The sequence below is a fragment of the Condylura cristata genome, unplaced genomic scaffold (genome assembly GCF_000260355.1).
Source record: "Condylura cristata isolate star-nosed mole 26May11 unplaced genomic scaffold, ConCri1.0 scaffold00031, whole genome shotgun sequence".
Lineage (NCBI taxonomy): Eukaryota > Metazoa > Chordata > Mammalia > Eulipotyphla > Talpidae > Condylura > Condylura cristata.
The window spans coordinates 1879271-1893749 of NW_004567132.1; the positions used below are offsets into that span (position 1 = coordinate 1879271).

The 14479-nt window shown below is 41.0% G+C and overlaps 1 protein-coding gene across 2 annotated transcripts in view; it reads left to right on the forward strand.

The window, feature by feature from the left end:
- Window positions 1–14479, forward strand: part of SPTBN1 (spectrin, beta, non-erythrocytic 1) — a 194427-nt gene that overhangs the window by 131994 nt on the left and 47954 nt on the right. For both annotated transcript variants that reach the window (XM_012731484.1, XM_004691398.2), the window contains 5 exons: window positions 4337–4510; window positions 8319–8410; window positions 9491–9571; window positions 9957–10072; window positions 13758–13870. In XM_012731484.1, the coding sequence (XP_012586938.1) occupies window positions 4337–4510; window positions 8319–8410; window positions 9491–9571; window positions 9957–10072; window positions 13758–13870 (576 nt within the window). The remainder of the gene's footprint in view (window positions 1–4336; window positions 4511–8318; window positions 8411–9490; window positions 9572–9956; window positions 10073–13757; window positions 13871–14479) is intronic.

The following is a 14479-nucleotide window of genomic DNA, read 5'->3' on the forward strand; positions in this document are numbered from 1 at the left end:
AGTCCCTGTTAATCATGCTTTACATACATGCTTTCCCATCAGTTCTGTACCATCCAGGTAGTGTATGGAGTGGAAGCTCCTGGTACTGTCAGGCTTTGAGTGTTTTCTCTCCTTTCTAATTCCTTCTCCCCTTACTCTGAGACACTAAATAGCTGCATTTTTCTTCATCACCTTTACTTTTCATTTTGGTCCAGAATTTAATTTGGGGTGTTAGAATTATAAATGTAATATCATCATCACTGTTATTGGGCATAGACTCTAATGTTTTTAAACTTGCTTTTCAGTTGATGTATATCCAGTTTTTCTGGCTCTCAAGGAGGAGAGTTCTATCTGGACCTTAAACACTTCTCATTGTCTGCAGAATGCTGTGTTATTTCTAAGTAAATTGGGGCCAGAGTGGCGTGTGCCTCCCCCCCAGGAGAATTGCTGTGATAAAAATACTTGAGGTGCTGCAACTTTGCTGATACATATTGTGGGGCTTGAAAACCCCAGGATGATTATGATTAGCTTACCCTTTCGTTTATGTAACAGCCCTTTGAGATAATTATATCGATATTATCCCTGTTTTGTGACTAAATCCTTGAAGAGTAAGGTACTGATTTCTTAGAAAGTAGGAAAATATTAATGTGAATATGAACATGTTAAAGTTAGAATCTTATACACAGAATTGCCCACCAAAATGTATTATTTAGATCAGTTTTGCACATGCTTGATATCTTAAAAGATAGAAAGGTTAGGAACAATTTGAAATTGGGGGAAACAAACAAAAAAAACTTTTAGGGGTAGAAAAGCAGAGTATCAACCTCTTAAGAATCTTGGCTTAATTTTGGGAGGATTGTCGGAAGGGGAAGAGACCTGAAAAGTTCCCATTTTCCCTGACAGAAAGATTTTTTTTTCTTTTAATTATTTGAAAGAGTCTGATCATTTACTTGAAGACGTTTCTCTGCCATTTTTATCTGCATGCCTTCCTTTGTCTCATGAGCTAGTGTTTTGGGAGGCCAGTGCTTGCTGGGAATTTGAGTTGCAGCTAGGGCTGCAGTGAACCATTCTTTACTCCTCTGGCATAGGCAGTCACCATCACCTTGGGGTTGCCTGAAGTGTGATAGTAGCCTTCCTCAACCTTCAGGCAAGTGGGCCCTTTTCACGGTCCTCCCCCACCCACAAGCTTGTACCCCATATTCATATGGGAACACATACACATTCCACAGAGATTTTGTAGAGAAACAGAAGCTTTGAGTGTATTTGGAATTGTGTTTGCGATTGAGTTTTTCAAGAAAAAGTCTGAAAGAATGGTTATGCCTGATGGAGCCTAGGGATACCCACAGCCCCCCCTCTGTTTCTTGTCCTCCTTAGCTCCTGCTTCCATCCACACATTTCCTCTCCCTTAAGTAAGGCCCTTTTCTGGCCTCTGAGAGGTAGGCTTCTGAAAATGCTCTTTGCAGGTAGAATGCCCCTCTCCTCACAGCTCTGCTGTGTTTGGCATGAAGATACTTTTCTAGTGTTTCACCTACCTGTGCTGTTTACATCACAGTCCTGCTGGTCAGGCACCTAGTCACTGAGAAGAGCATAAGGAGAAGACCTTACAGCAAAAAGAAATCTCAAAAGCCCTTTACATCACACATACCTAGAGCCAATAAAGGCCCATCCTTCAACTTCAGAGAAAGCTTTGACCAGGAGTCACAGTTAATCCAGAAACCCCCTGAATCAGAGAACAAGGAGCTGCTGTGAGTGGTCACTTTCTCAGCATTTTGAAAGGACCACTTATTTGGTGGGTTGTCAGAAGAACTCTTAAGTGCATAGGTGAGAAGAGATGCAGTGAGGTGGCTGCTTACTTGGGGGATAGCAGTCTCCTCCCCTTAGCAGGGACACCACATTTATGTGCATATCTCTCCATCTGAGGGCTGGAGTATAATGTTGTCAGCCTAGTGGATCTCTTGGGGAGATTGGTGGAGATAACCTTGAAAAATAGAGCACAGTGTTACTCTTTATCCACGGTCAGTCATGGAATTTTAGACTGAGCACAACCTCCTATTTTATGTTCAGTTTTTTTCTTACCTCATGTTTGATGTTTAATTTAATTACCTCATGTTTAATTTTGATGTAACTACTTATGTCACTTGACATTAGTAAAATCCTAGCATTTCCTACATAAGTTAGTTACGAAATTTCTCAAGAGAAAATGCCTTTTGGAGGCTTAGGGTGTAAAGCTACCTTAATAGTGTTAAAAGCTTGATTTTTGGAGACATTTCTTTTTCCATTACTACTATTTGAAAAGAATCTTTTACTTGCAGTAAGCCCTTTAGTTGCATTCTTTTTTTATCAGATCAAAGCACATTCTTCTATGCTTGCTAGTTTTATTTTTTAAATGAGAAAGTTAGGGAGAAATAATAATCCAAGACAAGGCAGTCTTAAAATGGCCATTAAGTCATCTTTCCTTTGACCTTTTCCATCTAGCAAATAACTGAGTTCTCAGTGCAGAGGGGAAAGTGGGCTGTGTGCTTGCTGAATGTTCCTGCTTGCTGCACAGCTTCCTGCCTGCCTTTCTTCTCTAAAGCCAGCTCAGAGCATATGCCATGCCCCAGCCTCCCGGGGTATTTGCTTTAGTTCACCTTGGGCAGACATTGTACTCCTCACCAAACCAGAGAACACTGGAAATACAACAAAAAGACAGAGGTTGTCAGTGCTCTCAAGAAGCCAGTATCCTAGCTGGAAGTAATACGAGCAGTGCATGAAATAACAGTAAAAATAGAAAATCGGGCATGATCAGTTCCTGAACATTTAGATTATGACTGTGTAGATTTTTGGGGAAAAGCTCATTGTGAGAATTCTGGGATAGATGCACATGTCTTCTAGAAGGAAAGATGTACCTTAACCCAGGCCTTGAAAGGTGGAAGGAGTGTGGTGAAATCCAAGGGGATGCTGGGAAGGAAGGACTATAGCCACCAAGTAACCCTGGCTGGTGGGATATGTACAGCCTGGGTGTCTGCAAAGTGGTGAGAGCAGCCCACACTGCAGCCTCTGCTGGAGGGGGCAACAGTGGTGGCAATGATGACAGGAAATAAGTGAGTAGATAGAGCTGGCAGCAAAGGGCTTAGACTTGCTCTTGACATAGTAATAATGGAGACCCCTTGAGAACTGTGTATGGGCGTGAGTCTTTTGCACTACTTAGTGAAATGTTCGCTTTTTCATAGAACTGTTTTGGATTTTGATGTAATTGGGTAAAAGGAAAAAATGTTGGGGTATTAAAATTAAACAACAGGGCCTCCCTGGTGGCCTAGCGGTTAAGTCTCAGTACTCTCATTGCGATGGCTTGAGTTCGATCCCTGGCCAAGGAGATAACCCCACATGGCACAACGGACCTCCCCTGTCTCACCTATTCTGCTCTCTACTCTGTCTCTGGTGAATTCTCTCCCACTTCTGGCCTCAGTTATTATATGCATGAATAAATTCAAAATATCTGTGTATGAATATCAGCTCTCCCAAAATTTAACCACTAATAAGACCAGAACCTTTTCAGTAACCACTCTATTAACATATTTTGTGTGTTCTATACATTTATACTGTATCCCATATTTCTACAGTAAAGTAAGCTAAAGAAAACTCCTAAGTGGATCATCAAAAAAGGCCTTCATCTTCATCATCTTCAGCCTAGTGTTGACTAGGCTGATGGGGAAAAGGGAGGAGGGAGTTGTAAAATAACCCTCCTGAAGTGCACCCATGCACTTCAGACCTTGCTGTTTAGGTTCACCTGTGTGTTCTTTTTTTTTTTCCTCTCTCTCCTTTATCTTTTCTTTTCAGTAAGTTACACTCATCAGTTATTTACATCCAAAACAGTTCCTTGGAAAAGTATTCAACCCCTCCCTATTATACTCACAAAACCACTACTTAAAAATTCCTCCTGATTAGGTATCCTCTTTTTTTATTTTGAGCCAACCTTGAAAAATGACCCAACTTGGCAAATCACAAACCTGTTTGTCATATTTTGCTGTGCTTCTGCAAAAAGATTGTATGGATGGCAGCTATAGCTTCGAAATTCTTTATAAAAAAAAAAAAACTGGGTTTCCTTTTCCCCTCATCTTGTAGCTTCTATGCTTATTTGTAAACATTCATGATTAAACAAACATCTAAAGAGTGATCAGTTATCATCCCTCATGTAAACTTTTCTAACACTCTTAGATAAATTCTACCCTTGATTGAGTGAACACATGTTTTCTAGTGTCTTGGTTTGTGGACAAATGTTGCATGAGGACGCAATTGTGAGCCCTCAGGCAGGCGCTCTGAGCCCACTTCTGCCCCCTTTGGAGGTCTCTACTCACCTGTGCTTTCCCATTTCTAGCCCAAACCTACCAAGGGACGAATGCGCATCCACTGTCTGGAGAATGTGGATAAGGCCCTTCAGTTCCTGAAGGAGCAGAGAGTCCATCTTGAGAACATGGGGTCCCATGACATCGTGGATGGAAACCACCGACTGACCCTTGGCCTTATCTGGACCATCATCCTGCGCTTTCAGGTAAGGGACCAGGCCTTTCTCCCAGGAACCAGGTTAAAACCTCACCTCAGAATCAGCTGTGCAGTGTATTACACCCAGCTGCCTTCCTGCAGTTTTGTTGACACTAAAAATTTGGGCTTCGAAAAGGGGTACTTTTGGGCTATATCCCAGGTCCCCACTTAATCAGTCTCTGCTGCTCAGTTTTCAGGAGCAAAGGAATAAGATTATGGTTGATTCTAGATTACTAGCTCTAGACTTCTGAATTTTACCAGAGTATGACATGAATATTTTTAGAAGGTACTTAGGATGGTGATAATGTGTGGCCTCTGTTTCCACCATCCATTCTCCTTTGGGATGTAAAGAAAATGTTTTAAAGAGGAAAATATAACAAACCATATGCTAGTTTTGAATTGCTGGGTGATTTTTATGGATGTGTTATACCTGAGGTGAAGGCTCTGAATATAAAAGCTTTATAAGCTGAAATGTACTTTGGAGTCATAGTCTTAACTCCTCCACCTTAGGGACAAAGACATGGGAAGCCTTGCCTAGAGTTCCACAGCCATTTGGGTCTGCTTCTGACCTCTTTGGAGAGAAACACCTCTGGACCAATCATTGGTTCTTTCTCGTGGTGCATGTTTGTGCTTTTCAATTAAAATTTCAAGTCAAAAAATACTTTTACCAATGTCAGGTGGCTCTAAAAACAAATGTCCTAACAATCCTGTCACCTCAGTGGCTGTGTTCTCTGTGCTTTTCCTTCCTATTATACCCCTTTGATAAAGTCTGATTTTTCTAGGTAAATAAAAACTCATCAGGAAGGGAGAAAACAGTAATCAGATCATAGTTGCATTTGTTTTCTTATTAAAACTTCGAAATCAGCCTGTAACCAATCCCCCTTTCCTTCTCACTTCCTCTGGAGTTGGGATTGGTTTTCTGTTTATAATATTCAGGGTGTGTATGTGGGAAGGGGTGTGGTGGTGGGGGGTTGTGGAGGAAGGTTGGGATTACACTAAGAACTGTTTTCTGAAAGGGATGGTTCCCAAGCCTGCCTGGCCAGCTTGCTTCCTCAGGAAAGCACTTTCCTAATTCACACTCCCAGGTCCCAGCCCCATGTATATAATTATGCAGTTCTGAGTAGGAAACCCCTGTTAAAAATGAGCGCCATTCATGGAGTTTAATCACAATCAAGAACAACTTGCAAATAGAATTGTAGATTTCATCATTTTAACTCCTAAGTGATTTGAAAGTGGAACAAATACTATTGAATTCACTAATTACTTGCTCTTGGATCTTAAGCTAACAGAGGTAAAATTAGGACATTCTTTGAGCCTTTGAGTTTTGTAGAGTAAAAAGTTCTACTGGCCTGCAGTAACCAGAGCATGGAAGGCATCCTGCCTCAGGCCTCTCTTGACCTCAGGTCAGTGCTGGTGTAGGGAAGCTGGCATAGGCAGCCCTTTCCAGGATTCTCGGCCTGAATTGGGTTGAGTCATTGACTAATTAGCTTCCTGCCATGCTGCTTTTTTCTGTACTTGAACCTGTAAATGCTGGTATGTACTTTATCCCTTTCTCTTGAGGCAAGAGGCATAGGGTGCTGATGTCACCACATAGCTGACAGTGCTGGAGTCTTACCCAGCAATTTCATTAAGTCATCACCCACTCCACAAATATGTATTGATTCTGCATTGTCCAAAGCCTGTCTCACATTCTGCTTCTCTGTACAGCTTCTCCATATAACCTACAAAGATCTCTTCTTTCTCCCCCAGCTCCTGAATAGGCCACCTTGTCTTCAGTTTCATGGACTACATGGTGGGGTGGGTGGGAGTGTGTATGTGTGCCCAGAGCTCCCAGGATGTGTTCAGGAGGCATCTGTCTGCTAAGTACTGATGACAACACACAGGTTTTTTTCTGTTGTCCCTTAAAATACAGTGTGAGAAACAAGAATGAAAATATTTGAGTTTGCCTTATTTGAATAAGGAGCTTCATTTCAGAAGGGCAGATGATGCTTCTAGATCAAGTCTAGAAGCCTTTTTTGACACAGAAGCATAAGAAAATTGACAGGGGTTAGTATATAAAATCCCACTTTTTTGGTGAGTTTGTGTCTTAACTCTGACAGTTGTTCTTTCATATTCACTTGTAGTTTATGTAAACTGAGTTTATGTAATACTTATCACAGTTAAAAATGGAGAATCTAAGTGTTCCTAGATTTGTCTGACCCTACTTGAAGGTTCTGAATTACTAATCTTACATCTTTTCATCTGCTCTATTTTTCAAAAATAATCATGAGACATATTCATAGATTAAATAGAAAGACATTTTATAGAGGCCAGGGCAAGAAATCTTGGAATGAGTGGCAATGAAAGATGATGGTCTCGTAGACCAACCTCATACCTCCAGCCCTCATTTCCACATTATATTATTATAGACAAGATGCTAAATACAGATGGGTATTTAGTATTTAAAGCATTTGTGTAAAAGCACTCAAATCCATGGTTCCTGCATGTGTGCTCAGCACTTCATATTCTTTTTTCATATAAATACACAGCAGTGCCTAGAAGTAGTCACTGCTAATATGAATATTCCTCAGATGAGAAGTACAGGAACTTGCCAAAGGATACACAGTAGGTATTGACAGCTGGATTCAGCTCTTCTGACTTTGGTGGCAGTAGACCTCTGTATCATATTGGTGGCAGGCTCTCTGTATCATATTGAAGATAGACTGTCTGTGAATGGCTTTTTTTTTTTTAAGATTTTATTTATTTATTCATATGAAACTGGGGTACAGGCCAGAGATGCAGAGGGTGAGAGGATTCATCAGAGACAGAGTGGGGAGCAGAAGAGGCAGGTCAACAAAGTACACTGCTGAGGGGAGCAGCGGGCGGGTCAGGAGAGGTCTGCCTCGCCATGTGGACTTCTCCGGGGCAGGCGGGAATCGAACTCATGCGGAAGTGGCTTAAGCTTAGTAGTGCAGTGCTTTAACCCGCTGCGCCACCAGGGAGGGCCTGTAAATGGCTTTTAACTACAGGCTGTTTTGTCCATTCAGGCCGACATAACCACAGACTGGGTAACTCTGACGATAGAAATTTATTTCTCATAGTTGTGGAGGTTGGAAACGTGAAAAGTACCAGCTTGATGGCTTAGGATCCTAGTCCAGATCACAGACTTCTGGTATCTTCACACGATAGGGAGTATTTTGAATCTCTCTGGAGTGTCTTGCAAGTCACTGATCTCATAAAGGTAGAACCCTCATGATTTAAGCACCTCCCAAAAGCCCCACCTACTAATAGGGATTAGAATTTTGGGGTTAGAGTGTACATAAATATTCAGACCATAGCAGCCTGTGGAAGCAAAATATTTAACTATATCTTTTACTACACTTAGGTCAGCTTTCAGAAAATGGTATACATAGTCTTCCTCCATGAAGGTCACACCCTTTGTTAATAGTGTGGGCAATGTTTGGTTATGAAAAGTTGAAGTTTGTGTTTTTCTGGGGTCTGATAAGGTTGAAGGGCTACTCTCTGAGCCACTGTGCTAACTTGAAGTTAGAAGGATCAGCTTGAAAATAGAAATGATCCCTAATCGGTGTTGGGAACTCACACAGGTAGCTAGTCTTTATTTCTGTGCAAGGTAGAAAAGCTAGTTTTGGACGATGTTTCTTTGAGGGTGAACCCTGATAGTCATTGCTTACCATTAATTAACACTCAGTAGTTAGTCTGCAGTGCTGGACTTTGGTGTAAAATTTGCTCTCTGTGTGCATACAACCCTGTTCTTCAGAGACTGTCATTTATGAGGCAGATGACCCATCTGCTCTTTACTTTTTCTTTGTACTTCTTAGATCCAGGATATCAGTGTGGAAACTGAAGACAACAAAGAGAAGAAATCTGCCAAGGATGCATTGCTATTATGGTGCCAGATGAAGACAGCTGGGTGAGTGTGTACTCAGAGGAGATTAGGAATTGCTTCTCACAGAACTAAGTTATGCTGTGGTCATCAGTAATAGGTGTTGACAAGTCTCCATTGAGAAATCTTGTTAAGTCATAAACAGTTGATTAATATTTCGGGTAGCTCTCAAGAGTGAAAGGAATTGTGATTTATATTCTGGACTTTATAGTCAGTTTCCCTGTCTATTAATGAGATGTTAGAATGCAGCAGATCCTGACTGTTAAAACCCTGCAAACCACTTTTAGGAATCACTCCAGGTTATTTAAAACAAAGATTTGTGGTTTTCTCTTTAATTTCTGCTGCTTTGGGGAGCTTTGTGCCTCAAACATTTAGTTTGTTTTCTTTATTTGTTGTCTGGCTCAGTTCTTCCCTTTATTCTTCTAGTGAAATTTCAGTGAAATTTATATTTTAAAGAACAGCATCTTTTATGTTGCTCACTGAAATTATTGGGCCTCATAGGTATTTATTAAGAACTGATTTTGTATGAGGTTAATTGGAATATTACTGGCAGAACTACTTGGAGGAGAGAAGAAACTGTAATGGGCATGATTGGTCAGCAGTAGCAGATTAAGTTTAGCACAAACCTTTAGTCAACGACAGATCCAAAGTTTTATGTAGCATTGCTGACTGATAGGGACATTTTGCAGGAAGGTACTTGATTTCAAAAACTTCACCCTATGAACTGGTAATCCCACCTACTTCCTCTCTCCCAAAGAAACATGTGAATTTGACTCTCTGTGACTACATGGTCCTCATATCCTGAAGGCAAGTAGAAGCAAAAAGGCTTCCAGGTCTAGGCTATGGCCACTTTTTTCTCAGTAACAGTGTTATTTTAAATCTCAGGCATAGTTCACATCTTTTAATTACTGAGAAAGGAACATCATGTGATTGTATTTTTAGTTTACAGCAAGCTGAAGCTGAGGTGATGCTCTGACTTGATTATTACTAATAATCACTGCCTCAGATTATTACAGTGCTTATTGCACTCCTTCCTTCCTCCCCACCCCTCGCAAAAAAAAAAAAAAGCATAGACCTGTCTGGTAATTCTGTTACTTTTTCTGACAGGTACCCCAATGTCAACATTCACAATTTCACTACCAGCTGGAGGGATGGCATGGCCTTCAATGCACTGATACACAAACACCGGTAAGTCCTGAGAAGTCAGACAGTCCCAAGAAATCACACAAGCAGTTCTGTGTTAGGATGTTGACGTGCTTCTGTAGCATATGGGGCATGACTTTTGATCCTCTTGTCCACTGCCTTAGCTGTTGGCACCACTGTGGAAAGTCCTGCATAACATGTGAGGAACATGTTAGAAAATATGTAAATTCTCTCAAGCAAAATGCACAGGTTCACTCACTACCTTCAGATTTCTTAATAAACATTTTAGTGTTTATTCAAATATTGGGCTTCATTGTTTCATGATTAAGTAATACTGTAGAATTTTATTTCTCAAGTGGTGAATTTAGTACTTTTGGAACAATGATTGTGTTTCACTTGATCATTTTTGTCCCACTCTTGTTCTGTACAGGCCTGACCTGATAGATTTTGACAAACTAAAGAAATCCAATGCACACTACAATCTGCAGAATGCATTTAACCTTGCAGAGCAACACCTTGGCCTCACCAAACTGTTGGATCCTGAGGGTAAGGACTTAGAGAATAAAAGGCAGATTTTTAGCATGTTCAGGATGGAGGGTCTAATACAAGCAATCTGCTTTGTATCATTTTGTTTTGTGTGTACAGTATGCTTTGGAAAATACCCAAGGAAAAGGAACTTAATTTTGGAGTGGGAATTACTTGAGGATTTGTTCAAAGGATTGCATTTAAAAAGGGCTTGAAGGATGTTTATGACTTAAACATGTGGTAAAGAAGAGACCGTGCTAGGTACAAGGACTTTCATGAACAAAGGTGCAGAACCAGGAAAAGGGATGGTGTATTTGGGGACTAACAGTTTACTGTGTATGTTTAGGTAATAATAAGGCAGAAGATGTCCCAACAGGTTCAACTCTTTTGAGTTTATTCAGAAGGCAGTAGAGAGGCATTGAAAATTCTTAGCTGCTGTGCTCACAGGAGAGAACCTGCACAGGCTTTCAGAGAATGATTTTTTGACTGATATATGTGGGAAGTAACATGGTTTACAGTGGGAGGAGATTGTACAGTGTCTGTTTATAAGCCAGAAGTCAGTGTAAATGAGGAAGTTGTGTCAGGAAAGTTGAATTGGGAGTGGAAGAAGGAATAACAGCCCTTTCTGGCTGTCTTTCTTGGAGACACAGCATTCTGTTTTACATGCATCTTCTCTTTCTCTCTGGATCCCTGCAGCAGGGCCTCAGAGACCTTGTGTAGGACACAGGTTCTTGCTATTTTTCCAGTGTATCAGATTCTCTGATAAGTTCATTATAGGAGGCTGAGATAAAATTATCTTTGTGCTAAGGTTGTAACTCCCTTGCCTGGTAAAATCCTAGGTCTATGCTTTGTTTTAGCACAAACCATCACAGGTATATTTTTTTTCTAGTTTTGAGACACACTTAAGATTCGTTTATTTGTAGTGTTAGAGCTTCATAGGTCCCCTCATCTGTAAGCAAAAATGAGAGGAAACTGCCTATGAGTGAAGGTTTAGAGTTCTTATAAATATAGAACAGGAAGTATAATTCTCAAGGGTAGATTGAGGTCAGAAGGCTGCCAAGCAGGCTTCTTGCTGTTCTCTAGTGCATTAGATTCTCTGATATGTTCACTGCAGGAAGCTGAGATAAAATTATCTCCATGCTAATCCATTAAATGATTTCTCAACATAAACTGAAATTTCTTAGACATGATAAGTCTTTGTACTTAACCCCTACCTTCCTCTGGGAAGTCCTTCCTTGACCTGAGTTCTTTGCTTTTTGATAAAGCAGCTTTTTTGTTTAATATTTCATTTATTTATGCATACAGGACTAGGGTGTAGGCCAGAGGAGCAGGGGTAGTGAGAGGATTCACCAGAGAAAGAGTGGGGAGCAGAACAGGCTGACTGAGGAAGTACACTGATGAGGAGAGCAGCAGGTGGGTTAGGAGAGGTCTGCTGCACCATGTGGGTCACCTCCAGGGCAGGGATCGAACTCTTATGGAAGCAGCTGAGGTTGGCTTGCAATGCTGTGCTTTAACTAATTGCGCCACCAGGGAGGGCCCTAAAGCAGCTTTTTTTTAAATTACTATGACAACGTTTTTTAGTAACTTACACATTAATCTTTCTAATAAATACTTAGTATGAAAAGGGCATTTATGTTCCCCAAATCACAAGACAAGCTAAAAAGACACATAGGCTAAGGTGGTTAGTTGTTTAGTGCCCCTGCGTGCAGCAGTTAAAACACAAATGTGGACAAGGTGGGGTTTTTTGTTTGTTTGTTTTAAAGATTTACTTATCATGCATACAAGAATTAGGATGCAGGCAAGAGGTGGGGGGGGGGAGCGGTGTTGCGAAAAGATGGAGTGGGGAGCAGAATAGGCAGATCCACTGAAATACACTGCTGAGGGGAGCAGTGGTGAGACAGGAGAGGTCTCCTGCGCCATGTGGGTCAGCTCCCAGGCTGGGAATCAAACTCATATTGTAGTAGCTGGCAATAGTTTGATAGTGCTGTGTATTTAACCCCTGTTGTCATCAGGAAGGACCTAGACAAGGTTTGTTTTGTTTTTTGCTTTGTTTTGTTTTTTAAGTTTTGCCTGTTTCTTCCTTCCAAGTTATATCGACATTTCTTATTTACTAAATTGCATATAAAATCAGCATTTTTTTTTCTGGCCTTCCTCTAATTCTCCTTAGGGCATATGTAGATGGGGATGAACAGAAGTAGAAGTTGACCACAGAGCCCATAAGTTGGGAAGCCTTTGTGGTTCTGACTCATTCTGCTATTGTCTGCCACAGTGATACTGAGCAAGGAGTTTCCCAGCCTTTGCTAGTGTTGCTACCTGTAAAACAAGAGAAATAGTCCCACCTCACGCAGAACTGACAGAAGGTTGGAATAGAAGGTGCTTGTAAAAAGCATATTGAAAAGGAGTCCTTAAGGACCACATCCTCTGTGTTCCCAGTCTATCCAAGTTGAGTACTTCCCTTGAATACTGGCTGTCTTGACTAATTGGCTCCCTGACTCAATAAATATTGACTACCCAACAAGACAACACACTAGGAATTATGGTGGAATTGTGCAGAGCTTACTAAGACCAGGGATGTAGTAAGTCCCTGAGTTCATGAGTGACTTAGTCTTATGAGAGAAATGAAGCATGCATAAATAATTACAGAATCTGGCAGAATATGCAGTGTGGCCCATAGAAAGAAAGTCCTAAAGAAAACAAAGAAGAGAGACATTAATTGCACCTGTAGGGAATAGAAATGGCTGTGTACGAGTGATAACTTTTGAATAGAGCCTGGAACGATAAGAAGAAGGGATGGCCTGGGGAAGGCCATCTCAGACAAAGGAAAGTTGTGAGTAAAGGGAAGGTATACTGGAACTGTGCAATGTGTTTGGGGAATGGTGTATTGTACAGTTTGGTTCAGGTATATAGTGCCTAAGAAGAAATAAAAGGCAGCAGAATTGGAAATGTTTGGAATAATGCTTTGTGCTTCGAAGAAGCTCAGTAAATAGTAAGTGGCAGGAAGGGAAGAAAAGTCATGGTAAATTCTAGAGACCACAGGGCACTTGAGAGTAATTTTGAGTTAGGAGGAAATATGTGCGCAGCCATTTGTAATTAGGTATTAGGTATTTGTAGTTAGGTATTGAATTAGGAATTAGGGAAACTAATTCCAGAAGCCATCGCTTTAGATCTCATTAAATGACCACGAGAGCCTGAAACATGACAAGGATTCCATAACCAGAATCACCCAGATTCTGACTTGGTGAGGTGGATATGGATGACAAGGAGGTAAAGATGTCCAACAACTGAGTGGGAGAAATTCTGGTGCCACTTACAGAAATAAAGATTTGGGAAGTACAACCCTCTCTTGGGTGGAGGTACGCTGTGAGATAAAACATGGTGTGTCTGGAAGCCAGCTACCTTGCTTAGAATTCTGAGTTCTCGATTGTATTATTCATCTCTCTGTAGTCGCTTTGTATATATTTTGCCTCTCAGCTCCTGAGATCCTCTAGGAAGCGTAATGTCTAAAAATATTTTTATGTTCTGTTGTAATAGTAGAAGGAATTTATGAATATTCATATAATAGAAGAGTCAGTGAGATGGTTTCATCCCCATTTTGCTTGCAATCAATGCACTAATGACAGAACTCAAGTACAAAAAAAACTAAGGCATGGGTTATTCCCTGCTGTGTGTGAGCAATGGACTGAACTGAATCTTTCCCGGGTTACAGATATCAGTGTGGACCACCCTGATGAGAAGTCCATCATCACTTATGTGGTGACTTACTACCACTACTTCTCTAAGATGAAGGCCTTGGCTGTTGAAGGAAAACGAATTGGAAAGGTAGGCTCACTCAGTTTTATAAGTCGTGAGACATAGTCATGGTTCATGTCTTAGTGTACAGACACTGAGCATCTTGTTCTCCTTCTAACTCATAAATTCAACCAGCAACAGCTTGCGGTGGATTCTTTACATTGCAGGGGAAAATTGGCCCTTTTATCCTGCAGAGTATCAGGCCAGATGGCTGGCTAAAATACCTAGGAAGGGATTTGAGGGAGATTGCAAAACAGAAACACTCTCCTAACCTTACCAGAAAATTCACTGAAAGCCCAGCTGAGTTGGCCAGTGTCATAGGCGTCAATCCTCCTTACTTACTTACCTTAGGGTGCCTTTTATTTCTCACTTGACAACTGGCATTCACCTGCCCTATTTTTCAAGACACTTCAGACCAGGTGGCATTATCTTCTTACCTAATAAAAAATTCATGGGATGGGACCAAACAAAATGGATCCCTTTTTTGTTTCCCTGGGAATTTTGGCATTTAGGCTGTAGGAGCCATTCAGGGTCACAAACCCTATACCATGGGTCAGATAGCTACAGAACTGTTAACAGTTGAGTCAGGCTATCATTGCTTACTATTAATAGCCACCAAATCTGAGTACCTGTTAACAG